Source organism: Emydura macquarii, unplaced genomic scaffold (assembly GCF_026122565.2).
Source record: "Emydura macquarii macquarii isolate MOO-44397 ecotype Brisbane River unplaced genomic scaffold, CSIRO-AGI_Emac_v2 contig_1451, whole genome shotgun sequence".
NCBI lineage: Eukaryota > Metazoa > Chordata > Testudines > Chelidae > Emydura > Emydura macquarii.
In genome coordinates, this window is record NW_027131588.1 from 24,308,576 (window position 1) to 24,335,892 (window position 27,317).

General features: G+C 47.9%; 1 protein-coding gene across 1 annotated transcript; it reads left to right on the plus strand.

Annotated features, from left to right (window-relative positions):
• Positions 1-265: 265 nt before the first annotated feature.
• SLC49A3 (solute carrier family 49 member 3) lies at positions 266-27,317 on the plus strand. Its single transcript, XM_067553494.1, has 10 exons — positions 266-400; positions 7,250-7,408; positions 8,995-9,214; positions 11,469-11,545; positions 11,651-11,788; positions 12,053-12,169; positions 14,036-14,188; positions 14,942-15,099; positions 16,542-16,654; positions 23,171-27,317. Exons 1-10 carry the CDS (start codon positions 266-268, stop codon positions 23,320-23,322), a joined length of 1,422 nt encoding a protein of 473 aa, XP_067409595.1. The 3' UTR covers positions 23,323-27,317.

Below are 27,317 nucleotides of genomic sequence, written 5' to 3' on the forward strand. Positions count from 1 at the left end.
GAGCAGAATGAGGAACTCCTTTATGAGCACTGGGCAGGCAGGCAGGCAGGCAGGCAGGCTGGCTCTCCCTCCTCCTGCTGCCCTGAGCCAGGCAGGGAAGCAGAGGGCGGGCCAGGCCAGGCAGCTGCTGTGCTGGCCCGGCCCCAGGAGAAAGGCGTCAGACTGCCTTTCCGGGCGTGGAGCACAACCAGAGCAGTGAACTCACACCCTCCCGCTCCCGCAGCTCCCAGCGGCTGGGGCCCTGCCGGGGCGGAGGACAGAGGCCATGGCAGGGGACGCTGAGGCCTCGCTGGAGAAGACCAGGCTGGCCGAGCTGAGGAAACAGGCGCCCTTCACAACGTACAGGCGGCGCTGGTTCCTGCTGGGGGTGATCTGCCTCCTGAACTGCTCCAATGCCATGGTGAGTACAGGTGACAGGCGGGGACAGGCGGCTCTCCGCACTGAAAGCTGTCGCCTTGTGGCAGACTGGCTAGGAACCAGCCTGCCTGGGGCGAGAACCGTTCTGCCCCAGCTAGCGTCTGCCCTGGAGCAGCTGCTAAAACAAAGATTTGTCCAAATGCAGGGTCTGTGCAAATCCCTGGCCTGGATCCACAGCCTCTGTCCAGCCAGCTGCCACTGGCGATTTGAGAAAGAGTTCAGCCAGGGCAGAACTTCCTCAGTGTGACGAGCTGAAAGGTGTCAGACAGCCGAGACCGAGGAAGTCTTTGGGGACTTGAACATCAGGCAATACCGGCCGGTTTCCCCCGAACACGCTTTCAGAGAGATTTCACAGCACCACTAAAATAGGGAGAATGCTGTTTTAAAATCGATTGAACGAGGGCGGGGAAAAAAATCTGATCTAAGCAGCCTGAACTTCTCTTGTCTTATGTGTTTACAGACTTGGTTTGGGAGGTTACAAAGAACTACTTTCCATGGCAACATAACAGAGCAAGGGTTAGAAAAAAAAGGCAGCTGGAAAATACATGAATGCAGCTGGTATAACTGTAACCTTGTGACTGATTCATCCTTCTTGATTTTTGTAGAACGCTTTTAGTATTTGAAAAAGCATTTGGCAGGCTGGGGTGGGCTATTTGAACTGGAATCCTGTCACAAAGGCCTCGTTCGCACTTGGGAAAGCTTTCTAGTACAGCTATACTCTTCGCCGAGAAGCGGTTTGTATCCGTAAAAGGGTGTTTTGCCAGCATAGTCGATTCCAATTCCCCAAATAAAATAAACTATCCCCCTCTCCTCCCAGTATAACTGCATCTACATTAGCGCTTTTGCTGGTATAAAATTTTTATTTAAAAATAAATAAATAAATAAATCACATCCCTAACCCATATTACTACCCTGGCCAAAGCTTTTGTGTAGACATGGCCAAAATCTTGTACCTAAAATTGGTCCAGGGCTTAATGCACATTGGCAGAGCAATCTCGCTCAGTATCCTGTCTCTGACAGTGGCCCATATCAGAACTTCAGGGGCAGTGTACAGACCAGGACAGACGAAGTGATCCAGTCTTCTCCTCCTAGCGTCTGGCAGTCAGAAGTTCAGGGTCAGCCCAAGCATAGGGTTGCACACCTGACTGTCTTGGCTAATAGCCATTGAGGGACCTATCCCCCATGAATTTAGCTAGTTCTGTTTTGTAGAGGCAAAGCAAGGAACTCAAAAGTAAGAACTGCGCACACTAGAAAACCCAAACTTGCCATCAACCAAGTGCAAGTAACAAGCGTCTTTTCACTCTGAACATGCTTTTTTCTGGCTTCTCTTCCAATCTGCATCACACCACTTCCTTTCTCACAGACAAGATGCCACGGGAGACTGCCAGCAAGACTCCACATCATGCTGGGAGTAAAGCTGAAAAGCAAAGTGGCTAGCAAAAGGAATTACACGATCACACCAGAGTGAAAAGGTGCAAATTCTATTAAACTGCGGTAATGCTATTTGCTGCTTAAAGACATGGCTGTGCCATAGTTACAATGAGTAACTCCTCATTCTGCAAAGGGTTAGCAGGGCTAGTAAGAGAGGAAGGTGCTACTCAGCATGAGTAAGGGTAGCACAATCTAGCCTATTCTATTTTAAAGATACAGTTGGAAATGGCTTGGTATTGTGAATTGGCGTTAACTTGGTTTCCTCATTGATGTAAAGCAACAGACTCATCTAATTCTAAGCTGTTTACTGAGATCCATGTTTGGAAAAATTGGATTTATCTGAGAAAACAGGCATCTTTTTTCATAAGGGCTTGCCTGCTATACAAGTGTAATCCTCTTGCCAGACAGTTTCCCTCTCCGCTTGCAATGCTGAAACATCCATCCGCCACTCTTTTTGGACTCTGTTTGGGTGAGAGTGAATTTTTTTTTATCAGAACAGGCTACACACAGATCTGATTTGTTCATACAAATCAGCCCTGCAGTTAACACAAAAGTGACTTGTAACACAAGAGCAGACACATTGACCATTTCCCATCATGCTCAACACCTAGGGTGCTTACGCAATATGCTGAGTACTTAATTGTACTCATGCAAATACAAAGCCCATGCAAACAACATGCCCCCCCCTTTCAGCTGCTGAGCAGGGAGAGCGCTAGTCAGACACTCAGACCTTGCTTACAGGAGCACAATGTGGTTATTGTCGGTGGTCTGACAGTCTGATTTAATCCTGCCCACAGATGTGATTGAACTGAGTCCACGCAGCAGCTCTCCACAACTGTCAGCTAATGTCAGCTAACTCCTACCATGCTGTCAGAGTCCTGCAAACGGCTGTGCACATGAGCAGTCCAAAGGGACTCCTCATGGGCCTGTGTTTACAGGATTGGGCCCCCAATTTGTACGAGTGCATTCTCTGCCCAGCTCTCCTATACTGCCTCAGCAGGAAATCAGTCGGCTTTTGACATGCACCCAGAATGGCCCCTGTTGGGACACTGGTCTAATGCATGGGAGAATTAGCTAAACTGCATTGCACAGGTTCTGGAGCGCTGTGCACAAGGCAAAACTAGTGCACAATGAACAGGTTACAGGAATATGGCAGGCAGGAAGGCCAGGGAGCTCAGAGAATGTTTTATTCGAAATGTTTTGCAAAGCTTCTGATATTTTAAAATGGCTGCCCAGCCCTACTAAGTTGGCAAAGAAAGAACTAAGCTGGATAATCAAACTATTAAAAAAAAACCCAACAAACGTTAAACTTTATTCAACCAGTTCCAGCAACAAACAATTGAGGTGCAGGTCGAAAGACTTATGCCCAAAGCCAGTGGGAGTATTTTCACTGGACTTTGGTGGGCATTACGTCAGGTTCTAAAAGCTAGGGACCTGGAAAGTTACTTGTATGCTTTAGTGCTTTCAGAACCAAGCTAAAACACCCTACGTTGGCTAACTGATGGCAAAGGGTGGGCATAGCTCACAAATATTAGAAGGGTTTATGATACAAGAAGGGGGTGATTAGGAAAAAGAGGATGAAATTAAGAAAAGGAAAATCTAGGTTAAATATCTTGAAAAACCTGACCATGTTGATTTAACTCTAAGACTCTGGAACAATCTCTCAAGAGACGCGCTAGACGGAAGCCCTGTTGTTTGAGATCACAGCGCTAGCAAATACCTGGCAGGGAAACAAATTTCACAATTTGAGGGGATGGGGTAGCTGTAAGTCTTAACTAGCGTCTGTGAAAAGTGGATTGAGACAATTAAGGGTGTGACCGCCTCCCCAGCCTGGCATGGATTTGTACACTGATGGGTAAACTTGGCAGCGCAGGATTTGCTCAAATCTAATCAAAATGGTATGAATCATGGATACTTAAAATAGGTCCCCTCCACAAGTGTGCAGCCATAAGGGGAGTCCTGGCTTTCTTCCGGGTCTCTCTTTTTGCCCCAGAGATTCTAACTCTCCTGCTGCCCAGTCAGCCTCTTGCCACCCTCCCATCTCTGGCCATGGTGCGCGTGGCACTGTCTGACACAGTAAGGACCCAAGCCAAAGAGTGAAACGTGGTCAAATATATGTGTTAATAAATACAGAAGTGTAGGAACACTGCGATCTTAAAACAGGAATATAAACGGTGGAGAGAAAGGAAACCACACGCACATTGCCAGTTCAGTCCCATCCTGTGTCACCTCAGGTTGTTGTGCAGTGCCTAGGGACCAGTAATTACAGCCTTGGGAAAATCAGGGTAAAATTATTGACCTGCCCAGATTTCAGAGCTGCAGCATACAGAGGTGCTCTCTCGGCTCCAGCTGTCCAAAGAGGTCTCTAGTGTGAAAGAAAGAAAAAAAGCACTTGGTGTAAAGTGCCCTTTAGCTAAGCACTGCCCCCCAACCCCCACTGCCCTGTCCCTTGTCACTTACAGCCATGCAAAGAGCACAAGAGGAAGACGAGGCATAAGGAAGGCTCTTCTGTCTAGCACAATGGCACAGGTCTGATTAGCCAGATCTGTATTTGGTCTCTGATCAACTTAAGCCATGATACTCGGTGCTCTGCAAACTTGAAAATGTAGACATTGACCCAGCAAGTTTAGGAATTTTTAAAGTAAAACAACAATAATTTCCATAAGGCCAAAATACTGTAGGAAACAATTGGCTTCTGAGGCTCCTTCCTTCCTTCCAGAATGCAATAAATTGGTCTGAATTAAATTCCTTGCCCCACAAAAGCCACACTTGTAACCAGGCAACAAGCAAATATGAATTATGAAGGAGCCAGGGGAGGCGGGTTGTGTGGGGGAATACTCTGGCTTCAAGAAAGGCAGCCTACAAAACAGTGGGGGCGAAGCTAGCTCCGTCTAGTGTGCTAATTCCTTTAGAAGGAACTGCCCAACTCCTCTGTCCAGCACCCAGCTGGGTCTGAAGTCAAAAGATCACGTGAGAAGTTTCACCCTGAATTCAGGCAGCGAACAGAACAAAGGCGACCAGATCCAGCACAGAAAGTCCTTCCCCTGAGTCCTTCCTGGTCCTGGTGCCAGAGCAGTGGCCGCTCAGCTGAGGCTGGTGTTGCTGACAGGGGAGCGTAGGAGGAACATGAAACTCAGATGTGAGCAGTGTGTGTCTTGGGAGGCTGGGCTGATTGCGACACTTCGGGTGTGGCCTCACCAGATGTCCTCACGAGATCTGACTTGTGAGCCTGAAGGAGGAGGAGGAACAAGTTACCACAATGCTGAATAGATGGGCAGAGCACCCCAAGGGGCCTCGCGCTCCTCGTCGGGGTTATTCTGCACAGCCACGCGTGCCTCTGACCCTGCCCTCTGCAGAAAGCCAGACGGGAGGCTTGATTGGCTGGGTCCCTCTGAAGCAACTCAGTCTTCTCTGTCTGTGACTCACTTAACTTGCCCCGCATCCCTGCTAGTTAAGCTGTGCGTGAGAGCACCCTTCTAGCCAGGCGGGGAATGGCCAGTGTTGTTTGGAAGCTCCCTTCTGGCGGAAAAGGAGGCAAGCACAGAGGACGGGGCCCATCTCCGGCCTACACAAAGGGAAAAGATTGACCTTAGGACCCATGCCCCAACTGAGATGCCAGGGGCTTGTTCCATTGTCAGCTACCAGTGCGCTCACTCACGAGCAGGGAAAACAATGTGCAAGGCAAACTCTCCTCTGGCAGGATAAGACCACCATTTAAACCAGCTGTTGACACAGATCTCATACGTCCAGGTTATGTGGGACTTGTGGAAAAAAGCTCTCTTTTCAGGGCTTTGTAGAGACACCCGTATTTAAGTTCACAAGACATTGTACTCTGAATGTAAACAAGCTGATGGGACCAAAAGGCACCGCACGAGTGCTCCATTAGCCTAACTACTAAACAGGATTAATATAAATTGCCTGACAAACTATGTTGTAGCTACCCAAAGACTCTTCATGAATAAGGCCACGTCTACATCACACACCATTTTTGGCAGCATGTAGCTACAGGCTGCAGTGGGAAGCAAGCTGCAGCTACACTGCGGTGTGTCGCTTCAAGGGTTAATAATACGCTCTGTTGGGGGGGTGGGGTGCGGTCTTTACTCTCCTAAAGTGTGCCGTACAGTCTATACTGCTACTTAAACCCCTGCTTGGGGGGGGGGGGGGGGGGGTGACCCGAGTACGTCCTCTACGCACCACCAAAAGGAGCATGTGGTGTACACGTAGCCTTAGACACCACTTCAAAGGACTTATCTTGATGTCATTTGGAAGTATTGTCAACGTTCAATCTCAAAACTGGGGTTTTTTGAGAAGGACTTGTGTCACCCTAGTGGGGAACACAGATAATTCCAGCAGTTCTGGTTTGGGCAGATATCTGCTTCCTGAAATAACAGGAAAGATCCTGTAGCCTGCTACAGTGCTTGGCCTAGGCTGTTTACCTAGCCCGCACTTACAGATCGGTAAACAGTACCCATTGTGAAGATGGGATGTTTAAAAGGCTCTCATCCAGTTACAAGGTGATGCAGGAATTACGTGGTGAAATCAGATGACGCGTGCTACGCAGGAGGTCAGACGAGGACGATCATAATGGTCCCATATGGCCTTGAATTTGGACCATACCAACGGTATTTTGCGTTTTTCAAGGGGAAGATGATATTGAAGAGCAGACTATAACTCCCTCTGCCCTTCGAATTGCTGGGTGTGTACAGTGCAGCAGAACACCACACGACATTCCTTTCAGTGAAGTCTAGAGGATCTCTCCACTTGTAAATGTAATAAATGGTTAAGGGCCAACTTCAGGAGTGAACTGACTCAGAAGGGGTGTAATTTATATGGCGGTCAGTCTAATGGACTGTATGTAAAGCAATCAAATAGGGCCTGTTCAGCTTTCTTACAGTAACTCAGTGGGGTTACTCTGGGTTTACAGTAGGATAAATGAGCAAAACTTGGCCCAGGAATTCCTAAAATGGTGACTTAAATAATGAAGAAAATGGGAATTACACCAGTTTAGGCTCCCTTCCACCACCTCGGAATCTGACCCAAATGGTGATTGTCACCATGGCAAGACCTGCGCTGCTGAAGACTTACTGTGGGACATGGTGAGGGTGGGGGGCAGACTGGCCCTGGCAAGGGACCATCTGCCCTCGTGTGCCATCCCTCTCACTCTGGAGAGTGGGGGTGGGCTAGGGAGCCATGAAAACATTCATCACCGTGACAATAGCAACAGAGATTCTGGTCTTTGGACTAGACTGGCAGATGTACAGGGGCTGATTTCCAGTGGGGGTGAAACTACACCCTCAGTTGGTGTTCCTCCTAAGCACGATCATAAAGGGCTTCTATGGGGCGAAGTTCACCCTGGACGTACGCGTGTTCTCTCCTAACCTCTCTGTTCTGTATTTGGCAGCTATGGCTGACGTTTGCACCAGTGGCTGATAAATCAGCAGCCTACTTCCACATTTCCCTGGATACGATTAACTGGCTATCCCTAGTGTACCTTCTCATATCTATCCCGTTTGGACTGGTGGCAACATGGATTCTCGACACTGTGGGACTCAAGTGTGCTGTAAGTTTGAATGGGAGGCTGAATTAACTAACGAAAGTTGGTGCTATTGGGTGTTTTTTGTATATGCAAGTGTAATCTTTGCTAACCCATACTCTGAATGTACGTAGGAGTCGAAGTAATGACATTCTGACTCAATACTGTGTGAGTTAAAACTATCCTTCCTGCCTTGGAATGAATATAATCTGGTCCAAGAGGAGATGAAGTGGGGAACAAGAAGAAAAGAAAACACAAAGTAGAATAGGAATGGCTGTCTGATACCTTCCCCTTTCACTCTTTAAGGTCGCTAATTGACATTTCTCCCTGAACGTCACTTGTTTTATTTTCCAGGAAGTCTTTCCTGATAACTTGAAACTTCATCAGATTACGATGAAGCTTCTCAGAGATGGTCTCTGCCTGATACTAAACAAACTTTAGTCACACATGAACTCGATCAGAGTATTGAGACTAGATGCCTTGTGGAACCTGAATGTCTTTATTTTAGTCATCCCACTGGGGTTGGCTTTGTTGCTAAGTTACCCGTGTCCTTTGAGGCCATAAGCTTCCCGAGTTAGCCAGGACTAAACTTGCTTGTCATGTGATAAAAGGTGGCTCTCTCAATACCTGAATCTTTCAATCTATGCAAGACCCAGTCAGGCGATGGTCCTGGTGAGACCACATGGAATGAAAGATGAAAATAAACAGTGAGTATTGCAGATGGGACCATGATGCTGCTGGCACCTCTGCACGTGTCTGAAAGTGTGGGAAGGTGCTAGGAGCCTGGGACATGCAGATTGGCCACCCCAAGTTTAGCGAGCATCCTTCCAATACCACTGTCTTAGGGCACTTCAGAAAACTAGGGACGTGACCTCCTCCTCCTTTCTGACTTGAACCAAGTGAATGGGTAAAGAAACGTCACCAGCAGCAGGCCAGCCCACGGAGCAGCAGAGTGGGGAGAGGAGAATTGTGGGGGTTACTGTGCACGGTGCAGAATTCATCAGCCGGGGCACAGGGCCAGCAGCTGAACAAGAGGTGAGAGTTCGGGAGGACACAGGCTGAGGTAATTTAAAGAGAGAGCTCTGCATTTCGGACAGGGTTCTGGGCGGTCTGGCATGGCGGCACTAGCGGGAATAGCCCCCTGCATGCCCCGCAGCGCTCACACAAGAGGGCTCCTTCTGCTGCTCACGACCCTCCCAGTGCTTGGTCAAAGCCGCCCTCACAGGCTGGCTATTTTGAGGCAGGACCAGAGCAGCTGGCATGGTGGCCCTTCATCACTCCAGCCTTTAGTACACCTGGTCTGCACGCAGGGTGTCAGGGGAAGGAGGTTGGCACTCCGCTTGCTAGGAGATAGGAAATGAGGGATTTCCAGTATCAGAAATGTCCTATCATGTCTCAGGGACCTGCCCGTGCACTCAACTGTGGCCTCAGTCAGTAAATAACCTGGTGGTGCTCCTGCAGCACAGCAGAGGCATTTCCCCGTAGATGAACAATCGGAGTTGGCTGGGATAGCGTCTCGCCTAGAGTCACAGCACACCCTGGGATTTGATTCCCTCTCCCTCACTCTGCAGCTAAGTCAGCAAGTGACTCCTGCCCCTCTTCGCTTCTTGCAGGTGATCCTCAGCGCCTGGCTGAACATGGTTGGAAGCATCATCCGGGCTTTCAGTGTCATCAGCTTCCTGAGTCTGGGAGCCCTGAATTACAGCTACCTTTTCATAGGACAATGCCTCTGCGCTCTGGCCCAGCCACTGGTCCTTTTCTCTCCAACCAAGCTGGCGGCCCTGTGGTTCCCAGACCACCAGAGAGCGACAGCAAATATGATCTCTTCCATGTGTAAGTAACAGCTCCCAACATACTGAGCCCGAGCCAGGTCACGGGATACCAGAACCCGCCTGGGGGGCAGGTGGCCTATGGAGCTGTATCACAGGAACGGCGTAGGCCTATGGCTGATCACCAGTGCCTCATCTTTACATCAACCATTCACACCCAATACTTCGCAGGTACAGCCTTTCCCGGGATCGCTCAGCCCTGTGTAAGTGAACTAAAGCTTCACGAAACCCCACGAAAGGGGAACAGGTCGCGTGACTTATTCATCACATGGAAAGCCTGGGGTAATTGTCTCTCCCCTCTGCCTCAGCCGCAGGACCGTTTTTCCTCTGGTAAATCCTATGTCGGCTGAGAGCAGCCCCGAAGGGTTACCCAAATCTTAACCCAGAACTTGAACCCAGCTCCTCAAGTAAGCAGGGGTCCAAAGCACACCTGACTTGGACAGCTAGCGCTTTGGGAGTGTAAGGGCTTGTCTACACGGCACCGCAGTCTAGACAACAGGTCTGTGAATAGTAGAGCACTCCAGAGTGTTGATCTCTATAGACCCTGCCGGTATGAACAGGGTCCCTCCCACCGTGTGATTAATACACACTGCTCCTGTGAAGGAAAATGATTAGCTGCAGGAAAGGGAAAGTAAAAAACAAAGAACAAGGTAGAAAGAAAACCTGGCCATTTAATTTTCTCCCTACATTTGAACAGTTCATTTCTAAGGTGTCAGAAAAGACTGTGAACTGAAACTAGTTCCTCATAAACATTGCACCTAGAAACCATCCTTAGCTGTAGATTTTTGTCATTTGTAGAGCTAACTTCTTTCCATGCACAGAATTGCTATTGACAGCTATCTCAGTTGTATGCAACAGATAGTTAAAATCAAAAGCATCCCTGCTAGTCTGCGGTTGAATAAATATGCACTGGAAAGGTACGTACTACAATGAATACTGACTACCTCGCTGATAAATGTCAACATTCCTTAAAATGTTTGAGCATCTTTAAAGCATGGGATACTATCTGTGTCTCGTGTGACAGCTTCCTGTTATTTTAAAGGGGATGTCACTTGTGATAGCTTGTAAAATAAATGGTTGCTTTCCTGTTAAAAAATCCTAAGTGTATTGAGTTGTCAGATCTAGGTATTGTTCATTACGGGTAAATATGAGAACAGTAAGTGTATCATGCAGGCACGCCAGAATAGGGTCAGATACATCTTGCCCAACACCTGCTACTTCTGTTGGCTTCCCAGTGGCCCTAATTAGACACTCTAAACAGAATCCACTGTAGTCACAGAAAAAATTGAAACTGAATCAGATGCTGCCTGGATTCTCTGGCTGAGCTGTGAGGTGCTTATAGGAGTCGATTAATTGTTAAAGTTTGCAATGAAAAATCCTCTCTGATCTGGTCCTTAAATCTGTTGGATAATTGCATTACAACAGTGAAATGAAAGTGCAAGTGGCATAAAATGCTGTTAGATGTTCAGTTATTGGCAATGACTGCGGAGACATTATGTTGTAATATGGTGGTATATTTGAAAGTATGTCAGCTAGTAATGAGGTAAATTGTATTTTACTTGAGTTTGGGCAAAGGATATGCCAGTCTACAATGCACAGCGTACGTGTCTCTACTATAATTGCTGGCAGGTAGAACAACTCTAGTTGTCAGTCCAAATGTTATCTTAATTTTTGTTCCTTCAGTAAGCCTTTTACTGGGGCAACTTTGTGAGAAGGAATGAAGAATTATTCATAGATCAGGACGAGTGTGTTTTTACCATGCTTGGTGGGAACTATTCAATCAAAAAGTGAAGGTGGCACAAGAACAAATGGGGGTAAAGTGGCCGGGAATAGATTTAGGCTGGGAATTAGAAGGAGGTTTGTAACCATCAGAGGAATGAGTTTCTGGAGGGGCATAGGCTCTCACTAGCTGTAAGAGGGGAAGCTTGATAAGTTTATGAACAGGATGATATGACAGGATTGCCAGCAGTAGCAGGGGATTGGATTTAATGATCCAGGAGATCCCTTCTAGTCTTATTTCCCTAGGTGCACGCCAAGTAAAATTTCCAGAAGCAGCTAAGACACACAGTGCTTTTGCAAATTTTACTCTCCAGATGTAACCTTACAGATGTCTTGTTCCGTATCCTCCCCAGCCATAGCTTCACTTAAGCTGAGGATGCTGCATACTTGCTATTGAAGTGGAAGTCTCATGACATTTTGGTAAACGTGTAACTATCTATTGATATAGAAAAACAATTGTCTTTTTTATTTCAATCTAGCTAATCCCTTGGGAATCCTTATAGCTAACTTGCTGTCACCTTCACTTGTGTCTGAAGAAAAAGATATCCCACTGATGGTAAGTGAAAGCTGGTTAATTAGTATGCAGTGTCATGAGGTTTATGTTTTCAGTAGGACTGGAGTCAGGCAAACTGGTTACGTGTCTTTGCTTTGGGTTTCCTAGCTCGGCGTGTATGCTATCCCTGCAGTCACAGCCTGCATCCTCACAATGGTTGGTGTTCGTGACAAGGTCCCTCCAACTCCACCTTCAGCGAGCGCCACTAATTCCACCTCACAGCCATTTTTCATGGGCTTGAAAACGGTAAGTGTCCTGCCCTGCAGAGAAGTAAACACAAGAGTGAAACTCCGGACCCTAGAATAGGCGGGCGGGAAGCAACCTTGAGAGATCATCAAGTCCAGCCCTCTGCGCTGAGGCAGGACCAAGTATACATACTGCCTAGCTTCGATGCTGCCCTCAGCGACCCTGGCTGTGGACAGGTCAGAAGTGGGCGTGTGCTGAGATTTGCTGCCAAAGTGACTTGAACCTGTTTTGTTTTTTTTTAAACCAATGTTCTTAAACTTGCAGCTTCTGAGAAATAAACCGTACGTCATCCTGATGATCTGTTTTGGCGCAGGGATTGGGCTGTTCACCTGCTTTTCAGCCCTTCTGGAACAGATCCTGTGCGTAAAGGGTTATTCAAATGTAAGTCCCTTTGACATGTGAAGCGTTATTTGTTATACAGTTGAAATGAATCTCCACTAATTACAGTCATCAAACCAAGATGAAGTCACTTGACAGTGCTGCACTTTTCTAAACCAGCTTTATCTGAATGTGAGATAGGCTAACAAACCTACGAGCCTGGTACGTCATCTGTCCTTCAGTAGGATACATGACCTAGATTTTAATTCATATCCTTGGCCAGGTCAAATGAAACACTTCTCACGCTGGATTCTACTTTGTAAAATAAAGGCTTTTAATTGCTTCTAATATTGCACAGAGGCTCAGTGCATCTCACGTCCCTTGTGCACCTCTGTGTACAAATATGGGGCAAAGGCTCCGACAGAGATGAGAGGGATCTATAGGCTCAAAGCAAGGGGAATTGGATTATTTCGTTGCCATAAGTAATGAAATGGGGTTGGTCCTGCTCTGAGCAGGGGTTGGACTAGTGACCTCCTTCTTCTCTTCTCATCTCCCCTCATCTTCTCGGATTCTAAGTATCCTTAGGCGAATGCATATGAGCAGATGAGGTCACCTGTCAGCTACTTTTATCCTCTCCAATAAATATCTCACCTGGGGCCGTCTCGTGGCTCAGCCTTGCATCTGTCTGCAGCACCTCTGTTTGGATGGCAAGCCGTCTCCAGCAGAGCCTGGTCGCAAAACTGCTCCCTCCATTACAGCCAGTGATCTCCAGGACAATGGGAAGAGGCTGTTATCTCTGAATTCGTCTCCCTCCGTTCCAGACTTGGTCAAAGGGCAGTTCAGGAGGCTGTGAATGGATGCCCATACCAGGCCCTGCTGGCTAAGGCAGCCAGATGGAGAATGAGCAGTGGTGTTGTGCGTGGCTAGGCAAGTCATAATAAAGCACAAGAGAAATGAGATGAGGAAAATCAGAAGGGAGATGAAGTTGAGGAGCGCATCAAACACATGGGCACCACTATACGTGATTCCCTATTCCTCCGCATTCATACAGTCATAGAAGATGAGGGCTGGAAGGGACCTCAGGAGGTATCTAGTCCAAACCCCTGCTCAAAGCAGGAACAACCTCAGCTAAATCATCCCAGCCAGGGCTTTGTCAAGCTGGGCCTTAAAAACCTCTAAGGATGGAGATTCCACCACCTCCCTAGGTAACCCATTCCAGTGCTTCACCACCCTCCTAAGGACAGTGTTTCCTAATGTCCAACCTAGACCTCCCCCACTGCAACTTGAGACCATTGCTCCTTGTTCTGTCATCTGCCACCACCGAGAACAGCCTAGCTCCATCCTCCCTGGAACCCCCTTTCAGGTAGTTGAAGGCAGTTATCAAATCCCTCCCCTGCCCCCACCCTTCTGCAGACTAAACAATTCATGAAACTTTGCCCTTCAAGTTGCTCTCTATTAAAAACAGAGTAATATCTAAAACGTGCTTTTACCCTTTGAAGTACACTAACACCTCAAAGATGCTCCCACCACATTCACTTAGAAAGCAATGGCTACATGGTGACTGCTTAAGGGTAACAGTTGTCTGCTCTGGGGGAACCTCAAGCTCCATTGTTCCACGTATGCCACGTTAAAATTGGTCAGGATACCAGCATAGATGCACTTACCCAGTCAACTTTTATCTGTATAGGGTCTTACACCGTCCCTGTCTCCATGGTATCTGAGCTCTTCCTCTGGACACTTCTGGACCAGTTGCTTGCTCTTCTAGACGTGTGTCCTGGGGTGGTTCAGATATTGTGATGGCTACGATGGAAAATCACCATAAATAGATTAGTGTTCATAAACTTGTCAATGTGGTTAAATATCGGTAATGTAACCAACTCTCACCATGTAATGCTAGTTACTCCGTCACTCATTTCTCTTCCTCTCTAGTTCTTTGCAGGCCTGAATGGTGCATTGTTCACTGTGTCCGGGTTACTTGGTGCTTTCCTTCTGGGACTGTACATCGACAAGACCAGACAGTTTATAGAATCCACCAAGATCGGTTTCTGTCTGACTGCGCTAGCCAGCATCGCATTTGCTCTAGTAAGTTTGCACTAGTCAGTTTGCACTAGTAAGTTCTCTGTCACACGTCATCTTATCTGCAGAGTTGTGATTCAAGCCCATTTCTACAGCTTTCTGACAAAACAGTCCGGAACGCCAAGCGACTTCAGTCAGCTACGAGGTTGCCTTCCCTGACGATGATGCTGTGTGCTAGGCTTAGGGTTCTTTGTGACAGTATAAGTTTGGGGATTGTTCCCTGCGGATTGGGGCATTTGAATAACACCATTGCCTGAATCTGCCCCTAACTCACTGCACCACCTTGGGAAAGTTGCCTCGTCTTCTTCAATCAGAAACAAGGGGGTTAATTTATGTAATTCACAGGAACGCTGTGAGCCTTAATTAACATTGGGGCACTGCCTTGTGTGTATAAAGCACTCGAATGGCTAAGTATCACTAATGGAAAGCTGCCATGCTGGAACAGCCTGACTTCCCCTGAATTCATCAGTGCACTCTGTGCAGTTGGTTTAGGATTTTTGCAAATGTCCCCGGGACGCAGACATTAAAAACACACACAACCCGAACACACACTGGGAGTTTTCTGAGTTCCAGCCCCTCTGGGGCACAAAGGAGCCCTTAGGGAGCTTCGGGGAAAGGGGCGGGGGGGACTCCAAGAGAAATGGTGAATACCTTGGACTTCACATTGGTGATGGTCTGATGCTGAATCGAAGCACCTCGTAGACTTGCCGTGCAGCTGTGCTGATGACTAAGGCCTTGGCGCACTCTCCCTCATTGCAGGTGTCTCGGTTCAGGAATCAGAAGGCTCCACTGGCTCTGATCAGCTCCCTGTTTGGATTCTTCGGGTTTTCGATCTACCCCGTTGTCATGGAGCTCGCAGTAGAATGCTCCTATCCGGTGGGAGAGGGAACATCAACAGGCCTCATTTTTGTTTCAGGGTAAGTAGCCCGGTAAGACTCAACTGAGGCATGGTTCAGCCAGCGACCGCAGAGCCTGGCAGAGAAAGAACCCCCCCGCTCTAGGTTTTAGTCACACGACCCATTTCTTCCATGCTGCCCCATGCTTCAGCCTCCAGCCACTGGACCATGTCAAACCTTTCTCGGTCTAGCATGACCCAGTCAAACATGACCCAGTGGCTGGAAGGTGCAGCTAGACAAACACAGACTAGAAACACGTCAGACACTTAACAATTTACCAAGGGTCGTGGTGGATTCTCCAGCCCTGAACATTTTAAATCAAGCTTAGATGTTTTTCTAGAAACTCTGCTCTAGGAATTATTTTGAGGACGTTCTCTGGCCTGTCGTGCAGGAGGTCAGACTAGACGGTCATTTCTGGTCTTGGAATCTCTGCAGCTACAGAAATCTACATCCTCAGCAAAAAGAACCCCAGGGTCCGTAAGCGGTGGGGAGAACTCCAAGATGCAGCCTTGCGGATGTTGCATACCGCTCTCCCACCGGCTCAGATTTGCCCAAAATGCTCCTCTGTGACAGACGGAAATATGGTGGCATTCAGCACAGGTCAATCACACTTGCTCTTCCACTGGTTTAGGTGCCTGTTTGTTTAGCTAATGGGACTGGAACACTTCCTTCTGCAGTCAACCTGCTGTGTCTTGGGCAACGTGCTTTAGAGATAGGTCACCCTTTAATGGGAAGCAGCAGTACTGAATTTACAGTGGAGATTCTGACATCACTGCTCCATGCTCGAACCAATGGTGCACTTGCCCATGGGCCAGGAGAAGAGAGATAAAAGCAGGGATTTACGGACCTTTTCACAACTGGCTTCCTTGTCTATTTGACTAGTAGAGTGGCTTATGGCCCCACTCCAAAATAAGCAGGGTGAGAGCAAGTTGTTTTCCCTGCTAAGTGGAGTAGTGGGGAAGAGAATTTTAAGTCTCTGCCAGTGGCCGATCCATCACTCCGTAGCCCGAAAGGGTGTGGTTTGACAAGGGGTGTGGTGATAGCCCCAGCAGCTTGTTATCTACACACTGCTCCCTGTGCATGTCTTCGGGATGCAATGCTGCACGTCGGAAACACTACCATGCGTGTGCTTGGTTAAGTGCTAGTGGTGTCTGCCTACTTGCACATCTGTGTGTAACGTTTTCCAAAGCACTACACTAACAGATGTTTGGTAATTGTATTCTTGTCTACACGCAAAGCAAAGGCTTACCCTGCAGCAGTAGTAACTGCCTCTACCTCATACAAGACAAGGGGTTAAAAGGCCCTTGGAGAATTAATCATAACTGTTTCCATCCCCGAATACAGATGAGAACCTAGCTGTCCAAGGGGAGAATCCTTCTGTCCGAAGGGTGGCCCTGGTTTGATTATGGAACTGATGAATCAAGAACAGGAGATTAGCTTACTGATGGTTTCTCTCTGTGCAGTCAAATCCAAGGAGTGATCTTAATGCTTCTCTTGCAAGCGCTCACGGTGCAAACTTCTGCGGCTCCGTTTTCCACCTGTGACACTGAGGAAGGGGGAGCATTAGACTGGACAAGTAAGTATCCTCTTTTCTAAAAACATATTGGGGTGTATAATGAGGGGTGTCCTACCTGATCCTCACACCGCCTACAACCAGAGTTCTTTCCTTCACTGTGCCACAGATGAGATCCCTGTCAGAATATGCATCGTTACCATCCCTTGGGCTGACACCATGCGCTCAGACGGGAAACCTGTGGCTATTCCTCACGCCCCAGCAGTCGGTGCTGTCCCTGTTGCTATTGCAGCACTTTAGGGCTGAGGGGGTGGAATGAAAAGCCAGCTTGGATGCCACTCATAGTGCTAAATAATCCAATTTAAAAGGTTCCCTTCCATCCCCCCTGGAGAAGCCTGATCCCTTTTTTGACCTTAATTTTTTTTATTCATTTTCATAAAGAAACAGACAATGCAAAGTACAAAAATGTCACTGGCTTGCAGTTGTCTCCAAACACTGCACGTTTTATGGGATCTCTGGCAGCACGATGCAATTTCAGAGCTCGACAAAGAGCAAACACTGCCAAACCGGACAGTATGACACAGCCGTAATACGGCAGGGTGGGGGTAACCGCAACAGAATAGGAAAAACCGGCTCGCTAAGGAGCAGCAGCCCTGACACTTGTCCGAAGCAAGAAGCTCTGTCCACGTAACTCAGACTTGATGCTTGTCACCGGGCTGAGGACATTCACCACAAACACACCAGCTGAGAGCTCTCCCCATTCCTGAACTCACAGCCACGCAGCTCCTAACAACATTACACTGACCTCCATAATAACCCCTTCTTGTCTAGCGATGGAGAGACGGAGAACAACATAATGCATGCCTAGAGTTCAGTCTCTAAGTGCAAATGAAGGCAGCTAAATAAGTAGATTGAGTGCCAAACTGCTGAGGATCCATTGTTCCCACTGACTGCCTTGAGACTGGTTACCTTTCCCTAGAACCGCGTAACGTAATTTACTAACACAGTACTGTGCTCCAGCAAGTGCTGTTTACCCAGGGGCCCAAAGAACCAGTTGTAGGGAACAGTTCTACTCTAGTCTGTACAGGTAGCGCTAACAACAGGTTGCCCGACTTTCTGATTTGCGAAGACACTCTTGCCAATACTGATAGCACAGGTCAGTGTGTCTTTATTAGCCTGATTTGGGAAGGACTGTCAAGATTTCCGAACGCGAATCACATGCTGGCTATTGCTTTAACACCATCCACCTCTGAATTCCCAGCCATTGTCAACAGCCCAGGACTCCCTCGCTATCGGTGAGCAGCTGGAGCAATGGACTGGCATTTCTGTAATGCAATGGTTTTCAAACTTTTTAGGCTGCATATCCCTTTCCAAATAATGTCGTCTACCACGTAACCCCATCTGAGATAGGGTCATAATATATACCTATGGTGGGGGTAGAAGGTCTGTAAGGAATAAGTCCACCATTACAGGATTTTTCTCACGTACCCCAGTTTGAAAATCACTTCAGTAAGTTAATAAAATTACCTGTCAGTTGAGTGAAGCCCAAATATCCTGCTACTTTCTGTCGAGAGGGTTGAAACCGAATTCATGAACCAAAGCGTAGAAGAAACTGCAGCTGCTGCTGTTGAGGAGGGAAAACTGGTCCAGAAAAAAGGAGCAATTATTAAACATTTAACCCATTTAAAAGTTGCATCCAGTGTGACTCTTGGTGCAGCATTCACAGCCACATTTTCCAGAGTAGAAACATGGTGGAGATTTTCTGTAACCTGAGTTACATGTGACCAGAAGAGAACAGGCAAATATTACAACTGAGCCTTTCTGTGACTGTGGGGACTTAAATAATTAGCCGTAGGATGAAAGTCAGACACTGGGCTACCTGGCAGGAAGGAGGACTTGTTTCTGGCTGGATACAAACTGTTATTAAAGCTAATGTTAAAGTTAAAGTTATCTAATACACGGGTTAAGGAAAGAGTTTCTATACATCTGGGTATAATGCTTAAATTATCCAAAAGTACAGAGTTTGGTTTAAAAGTCATCAAATACATATGGAACATAATCTGCAATGTCCCAAATTAAGGTTAATAAATTCAACATTACAGATAAAATATTAGTATCCAAATATTCAGGTACCTCACTCATAAAGAATTATACTAAGAGTAGCTTGTGGAAAGCAAATATAGCAATGAGTGCAGGTTGTCCCTCAGTGAAGGAGAATTTTAGGGCAGGTTGTCCCTCCGTAAATACAATCCATCAGAAGAATATTTGTTACTTTCCTGGCTTTGCGTCTCCATGGCTTGCTGGCTCATTTCTCCTGACAGTGCTGATGTCCGGTGATATGTTCTCAATAGATGTCCCTTGACCACTTGATGGTGTCCGACACCATGAGTTGCCGCATCAGCCGAGTGCGTGCTGACCGATTCGCCATTCCCGCAACTCGCTCATGACTGGGCGCCCGTGCACCCATGGCTCCGATGATCATCTACGTTCCCTTGCAATCCAGTGAGTGCAAAACACTCCACTTAGCATTCAAATAATTCTACAGTTCTGACAAGTCGCTGGCAGTGTGCAGCATTAACGAAGAGTAACAGAACATGGCGCATTATAGTCAAAGACGCTTCATGCCACCTCTGAAACATGGCACAACAGGTAATATCCCTGCACGTAAAAACGGGTAAGCAGAGCATGAGGCATCCAAAGAGGCACAGCAAGTTAAAATGGCTTTAACTCAATGTGCTAACCCAAGCGAAAACCTGAGTTGCCGTGTCTTCACTGCTATTGTAACCCGAGTCAGCTAACAAAAGTTAAGAACGCTCTTGTTTTAACACAGCATCAACAGACCCTTAGGTCTGTTGAAGTTTAGAACGGTTTAGGTGTTGCATGATAGAGCAGGACTTAAACATGCCAGTCTGCAAGGCGAGTGGTTAACTATGCAAGACCAAGCAGCAGCTAGGCCAGGCTATCCGCTTGTTCGCTGCAACAATAGAGCTGGTGAAAGCATGTGAGTGAGGCAGCTGTCACCTCCAATGAATTGCCAAGTCTACTTAAATAGTTTGGAGTAAAGCTGGCTGAAACAAACATGATGGAGAAATTCTGAAGCTCCTTCTGTTTGGCAAGGTTCAGGACAGACGGGGTTTGTCTTCTTGAAGTTTAACTGGATGTTTGCTGACATTTCATTGACCCCAAAACTTGAGGTTATGGTAATTTAATTTAAAACATTTTTTTTTTTTTTAAACATCAACCCATTTTCACTGAATTTCTTTTAAAAAGGCTATTTGTGGAGCAACTCCAGGTGGAAGTTTTCTACTTGCCTTTGTTTACTTTTGTGTTCTTTGAAAGAGACAGTGGGCTTCATTCTCAAGTCTCTCAAACAGAGTAAATAAAACAGCCCTGCACTGTATGCAATGGAGCCATGGGTGACCATCCCTACCTTCAGTTTGGATTAGCACCCAGATTCAACTCCAGATTTCTCGACTTTCCAAAGAACTAGTAAAAACGAGACAGTCGTGAGATCTGGACACTCCAGAACAGGCGGCTGGGTTTTGTTCAAGCCAATTACTGCAGCCAGTCACTTTGCAGATTCCCAGTAGAGTGCATTTTAAGATTAACCCCTTCATTCCTGAATTTAAAAAGATCAGGAAAGGGGAACAAGCCGCAGGGGGGAGGGAAGACGTTCTGTGGTTGGGGGGCAGGGAAGCTGGAATAGTGGAGTCAGGAGGTGGCAAAGGGATGAGATGGGCAGCCTGGTTGGCCATGTGGCAGGAGAAGGCAGAGCAAGAGCTAGCTGACGCACTGTCAGCAACACAGCGGAGCTACGGCCACGGAGCAGGCGGCCTGCAATGGCGGGTAAGCTCAGTCAAGACCCGCAGAGCAGCTCAGGGAACCCAGCTCTGTGAAAGCTCAGAGCTGCAGCCCCTTTAGCTGACACTGTTCCCAATGTGCCACCAACTCTGGCTGCATAATTGACTAGTGTGGGTAAGCTCCACATCACCCAGTGCAGCATCTGCCCAGCGTGTCATTACTGTACTTCCTACGGAAACGCGTGTGCGCCGCCCTCCCTGCTCATGCAGAGGTAGCCAGGCAAAGAGAAGGAAAACCTGTAGCGGATGCTGGACCTGCCAGCAGCCCTCCCGAGATTAGACAACAAGTGTATGAACATCCGAGCAAACAACAAAATCATTACCTTCGTTAGCTCTCAAGTGAACAGTGTCTCCTCAGATCTGCTGGGCTCACTTGAAAAATTGAATGCTCCCACTAAAAGAAATGCAGCGGTTTCATCTCTGCCCTGCACTGTAGCAGTCCCTACATGTTAGCGGAGCACAGTTAGATTTCATGCTGATAATGCCTGAGCCCCATCTATACCAGAGCTTTTAGACAGGTGGGATTAGCTGCAGAAAGTCAGGTAAGGCTTTTCTTAGTGCAGAAGTCCCCTCAGGGCAAGATGGTAAGTTGGTTTCCACGGCCAATCAATTGTAGACGTGGTGCTAACGGTAACTTTTATAACAGGGATTTGGGAGAAGCTTGTCTGAAGATATCAACGAGATGATTGCATGTGCACTCTTAGCTCTGTCTCTTCTGATCATGCCGTTAGAACACAATGCATACGCGCAGGGTTTTCTGAGGTGATACAGTTTGTCCTACAACATTAGACGCACACACCATTCCTTCACGCCTGTGCTATAATGGGCCGTTAGGGCTAAATGAAAACTGGTTTGGCTTTGACAGAAGTAGGAACCTTTCCACCCTGCTCTCAGGCAGGATACGCAGGATAGGTTGCATTCCTTGCATTGTGCCAGTCTGCTCTCCAATACACTGCTGTACAAGCAGATGAACCCCACTGAAGTTACTCTAGTTTTTCATCAGTGTGGCTGGGCAGAAGCTAACGCTTTAAAAGCTACTTTTCCTTAAAATGTATGCTGACAGACCAATTCATAGATTTTGCTCTTCCTCCGGCAGAACAGCCTTTCTTAGATGCAATTTGGGGCCAAGGCAATTAGCTACAAAGCACATTTAGTTGAAAGCATAGTTGGCTTGTATATGCCACCAATCTCTCACTGTGTTATAGAATAAACCACGTTAAAGGAATGTTGTTTGAGGTGCAAAGTCAAGCAGGCCAAAGGTGGGAAACGCTACATTTCATCGCCCATGTAACCTTAATCCTGCCCACCGGGTATCCATCCTGCACACCGAATAAGGCAGGGGCCTGAGAGAAAAAAAGTGTTCATGTAATTAGACTACCATAGTGCATACACACAAGAGGCAGAATTAAGGTTACAGAGGCAACCTTGAATCTGGGGCATTTCCTAACTTTTGAGTGCTTTAACGGCACCCTAAACTAGTCCCTGCACTTGTAATAGTTTTTCCTAATGTAACTTCCTAGTTTTCTTTTAAAAAACAAACATTCTAGGGTGTGCAGCTGTGACGTCCCCATCATGAGGGTAATTAACCATTGGAACAACTTACCAAGGGTTGCAGAGGTGGATTCTCCATCACTGGCAATTTTTAAATCAAGACTGGATGTTTTCCCAAAAGCTCCGCTCTAGTAGCTCCACTCTTTTATGGACGGCCTATGGCCTGCAGGAGGTCGGACCAGATGTTCGCAGTGGCCTCTTGAATCTGTGAGCAGGGTTGGACCCCTGAAGCTTCAGCCCGGCAGCACAGAATTCTGCTATTGGAACTACAGTACTTATTGCATTAGCCAGTAGCAGAAGAAAGCAGTTATCCTAGGGAGAGCGCATGGGGACTATGGGCACCAAGTGCTTGGTTCCGTTGGTGGTCGGAAGAATCATGTCCCAGCCTGGCTATCCGCCCTTCCTTCCCCCCACACACACCACAGGAAATAACTTGCACCTTCCCCATGTTATGCCTCCAGCACAGGGCATGGAACAATGGAGGCATATGCTAGGTCCAGACCTTAAACCCCAAGGATTACTTACCCTCATGATGGGGATGTTACAGCTGCACATCACAGAATGATTTACTTTTCTAAAATAAACTAGGAAATTCCATTAAAAAAAACTTAGAAGAACAGGTCATTGTGTAGGGTGCAGTTAAGGATGTAAAGAAAAATTAAATGGGTCTACTGGATGCTGAACATTTTCCAGGCTTTTCCCCATTTTAATATGTGATGCGCATCTTTTGGGAAGGCCATTACACTGGAACGCTATCATATATTTACAGCACTTATAAGTGGGAGGTGTAAGTATGATGGTCCAAATGAGAAGGGAGAGATGAGAAGGGAAAGCACTTTAATGTGGTGTGTCACATGCCAGCACCCAGAAGAGTCCCAAAGAGGACGACTCAGTTGTCTCTGGGATGGAGGGCACAAGCCTTTCTTCTCCAACCACGTTGACAGGGGAGATGACAACTTTCTGAGAACGGGAGGGAGAATCTTACCCAAGTGCGAATTTGAGCAGGACATGGGACTTAGCATTCCTATACAGTTAGTGTCATAGGATCTTAAATGACAGTTGAGGACTTGATTCTGCATCTCTTCTGGAAAACCACGGCCTAGATATAGAGCAGAAACAGTTTGAGTTGAGCGTTCACTTTCTAACTTGGTTATCTCTTGGTATACAGCTTCCACGCTGGTGATGGCTGGAGCGTGCAGTGTTGTGGCCTGCTTCTATGTTATCTTCTTCCACACCAGCTACAAGAGACTCCATGCTGAAGCATCGAATGCTGCTTCAATCAACAAAACTGGAGAGGAAGCAACAGATCCTGAACCCTAAAGTATCTTATTTACAACTGCACACCAATAGGCTGGTAACAATGGACTAATCTCTGTGGGAAAGGGACAGTCCTTGCTAGGGTGACCAGATAGCAAGTGTGAAAAGTCTGCACCAGGGATGGGGGTAATAGGCATCTATGTAAGAAAAAGCTCCAAAGGTCGGGAGTGTCACTATAAAACTGGGACATCTGGTCACCCTAATTCACACCTGTGCATTCAGCTGGCACGTTGGGGCCCTGAACCCAAAACGGCTCTTGAGACGCTACCTCAAAATAAATACTACTCCAACGCAGACGACAGAGGGGCTGCAGCGAGCTTGTTGGCTGTCGCTATGGTGTCTCTGTTGGCCCCATCAGAACCTGAGACAGACTCTGAGGACAAGCTGCGAGGGAGGGCATTTGTGCTTTTTGGATCTTGCTAACGTGATGAGAGGAACCAAAGACGGCTTGGACAGCTGTAGAGATAAACATACGCAGCTCATGCTCTAGAACTGCAAGGGAGATAAACGTCATGTCTCAGGAGGTTGGGTTAAGATCTTCCCGGGGAGCAGAGGGGGACCGGTTTGTCCTGACCTACCCTGCATCTTCCTCTGAGATATCTGGTGCTGGCCACTAGGAGAACCTGGCCTAGCTGGACCATGGTTCTGATCAGAATGGCAATTCTGATGTCTCGCTGAGCCTCTAGCGAGGGGCGAACTTACAGCAAGAAACTAAGGTGGTAGAAAGCGGGAAGGGGGTTTTATCTTTGCCTGCTGCTGGCAGTGCTGGTTTGGTCAATATTCTGTAAGCCCCCGTACTGGGCAGAGCACACGCTTCTAAAATCACCCGCAGCATCTTTACCCGCAGACCTGCGAGGGACAGCCCTGATAGTCAAGCGCCAAATGCAAAGTCTGCCCGAGGGAGAGATGAAGACCCAAAGCCTGTTACAAAACTGGGGTTTTCATAACACCCTCCCTCCACCCACTCACCTGCCAAATGCTCAGCGATGCAGAATTAATTTCTAGCCTGCTGCTGCTTCTGCCTCCACACAAACCCTTGACCCATTTCCAACCGTTACCATTTAACAAGCAATCGAGCTGAAAACTGAAGTGGGCATGCGCAACTGTCCAGGGAAGAGCCTGGCAGGAGAAAGCCAGAGGGCGAGGAGGTTACAGGGGATGCCCTAGCACTGCTTGGGAAGGGGGACCTGGCAGGAAGATGATGATGTAGCTGCCTATAGTGCACCTAAGACACCCCGGAAGGGGCAAAGGCCATCCCACCATGGCAACGATCACAGTCTAGAACCCAGCGGGGCGAATCACCCCCAATGCACAGGGGCCCAGGCGAGTGCTGGGCAGTGTAACACCTGCAGGAGCTACCCGGAACAATCCGGGTCCATGGATGAGAATGGTGGGGAATGGACGTTTCCAACGTTGGGCTCGGTACAACTGGGAACGAAACTTACATTTTGCAGCGTTCCCTGCGCAGAGGGAATGTTCGTTCTGAAGCATTGCCGGGGCCGTTTCTGAAAGGGAATACGCTCCCGGGGCCTGGCCAGCTGCGGAGTGGAATTAATGTGGTTCATGGCAGTTTTGCTGCTGCCCATGCTAACCGGCAGCTGTGAACTCAGCTCAGTTTTACTCAGCAGTCGCCTGCCCTTCCAAGGGCTGCACTTCCGGGGCAGCCTGCACCGGGGCCACAGGGTTACATCCTGCACCGGGGCCACAGGGTTACATCCTGCAAACCCAACCCGGGGAGGAAGCTTGGAAGCCTGGCAAACCCAGGCTCAGGCAGGGGTCTCGGGAGCAGCACGCTGCCAGCCACACAGCAGAGAGTTTGGAGGCCCCGCAGTCCCCGACTGGTGCAGTCTGTATTTGGGGGGTGGGGGGAGCCCCCAGGAGCCCAGCAGCTTGAGAGGCGAGCTGACAGGAAACCAGGGAGGTTTGGTCCCAAACTGCCACGTGTGGTTTGGTGAACGGTAACTGCACCCTGTCGTTTTCCAGTGTAACGCTGTTCCGCTGGAAAATTCCTGCGCGTTCACCAGTAGCTGTCCAAGGACCCTGATCGCTGCAGCCCCGTCCCTGCCCCTGCAGTCGCTCCATCGTAGCATTCCACTGCTCGGACACTATTTGCATGTTGGAAACGGCTAAGAAAACTGTCACGTGCCGTAAAACTACAGTCCCTCGGTAACAAGAGAGGTGGTGTGCCGGCTGTAACAGCAACGCCCCGGGAACGGAGGCTGGACCATTTCGGATTCTTTCTAGGAGGCAGCAGGGGTGGCTCAAAGTGAGGTTTGGATGGTCTCCCAAGAGCCATGCACAGATGTTCTCATAGCTGCAGCCTGCACAGAAAGGGGGACTGCTGCCTTTACGACACCTGCGAGCTCTGCCTACCAGCCAGGGGAGGTGGTCCGGAGTGCAGACACTGTACAAGGGCAGGCGCAGAGGATCAGCTCCAAGCAGCGTTAGCTTCCTGCGAGTGCCTCATTGGCTGTTAAAGAACAGCGAAGGGAAACCCAGTAGTGCTGGATCCATGCTGCCAGGGCGTGGGCGAGGGGCTCAGAGGAGCCAGGATCCATCTGTGGTTTATAAACTAAAGCATGGCAATGAGCGCAATGGACTGAACACGGACTCCTACTTCTCTGCGAGGAACAACAAGCAAAATGGTTGGTATCCAAGGCAGCAACAAACCATGACCATTGTTCTGTGACAAGGAGTCACAGACGACGTTGAACCACGTTCAGTGACGTCCGTAGAGTGGAGACACTTGTTACCTCTTATGGCCGTTCAGTGCCAACATGCCATCTGTGCTCGCGCTTGACATCGTGTACAGAGCTACTGGATGAAGGGCTGTAAATGACACTTGCAAATATTAGGATCCGTTTGTCCTGCTCTCCAATCCATTTACACTTAAAAGGGACCCGCTCTCTCTCAGCACTTCGTATTAAGTGTGTCTTGGCACTGCAGATTGCAGACAGCCTCTTTGTCCGGTTGGAGGGAGCTGATTGTTCATGCGTGTACTTCACTGCAGGCTAGATCCACCCCATGTGCAACTCATTCTTTCTCCCTGCCTTCTCGTATAAAAGACAGGCCTTGTCAAGAGAAATCTGACTGCGCCTGCCGTTGAGTTTCTGCCTTGTGGGCTACAGTCTGCAGTATTGCCAACCCCAAACGTTCAAAAATCATGAGTCAGGCTCACCAAAAATGATGAGATTGGCTTTGAAATCATGAGATTATGTAAAAACAATAGATTTGGTGTTCATTTTACTTCCCTTCTGCTTTCTAAGTGCACTGGAGTCGCATTTAAAACTTTCCCCACAGCCACAAGGGATAGAAACTTACCTTTTCTTTAAGATTGAAGGCTGAAATCATCACATATCCACTTATGACTCCAGGAGCTGGGGCTTTAAGGAAAACAGTAACGTTGGGAACACTGGATTCTGTGTGAAGTGAGCGTCAGACTTCAGCCCGTCTAGTGTAGTTCAGTGTGCGAACTCATCCGGCCTGAGATTCATCTGAATATTTAGGGTCTGCGGACACGTGTTGAGGACCAGGTAATTGGTCACCTTCACAGTCTCTCCTCCCAGTTGACCACCATTTGTGAGTTAGTGCAGCCACCCCTGCTTCATTCCCATTAGCCGCCAACAGTCACAGAACGAAGGGGAGGAATTCTCTACAGTGGAGGCGTAAATGGATGAGGGATTAAGATTCAAGGAGCTAAATTTGAAGTACTTCAGAAGAACAGAGCTGTGACGTTACCTGTCAAGCAGACTTCAGTTTCTCAACTCCGCCGCCGTGGCACATAATACCTAATTTGTCAGCCATTCCTCAAACTTGATCAAAATGCACTGGGTACATGGTTGTTTTGTCTCTCTGCAAACTTTTAATTAACTAGTTAATTAATTGTAACAAACTATTAAACGATTTCAGAAATGGTGCTTTTAAAATGGTGCTAGTTATATGCATTGTGTACGTGAGCGTGTGTGAAATGAGCTAATCAGAACAGGTCCGTTATACTG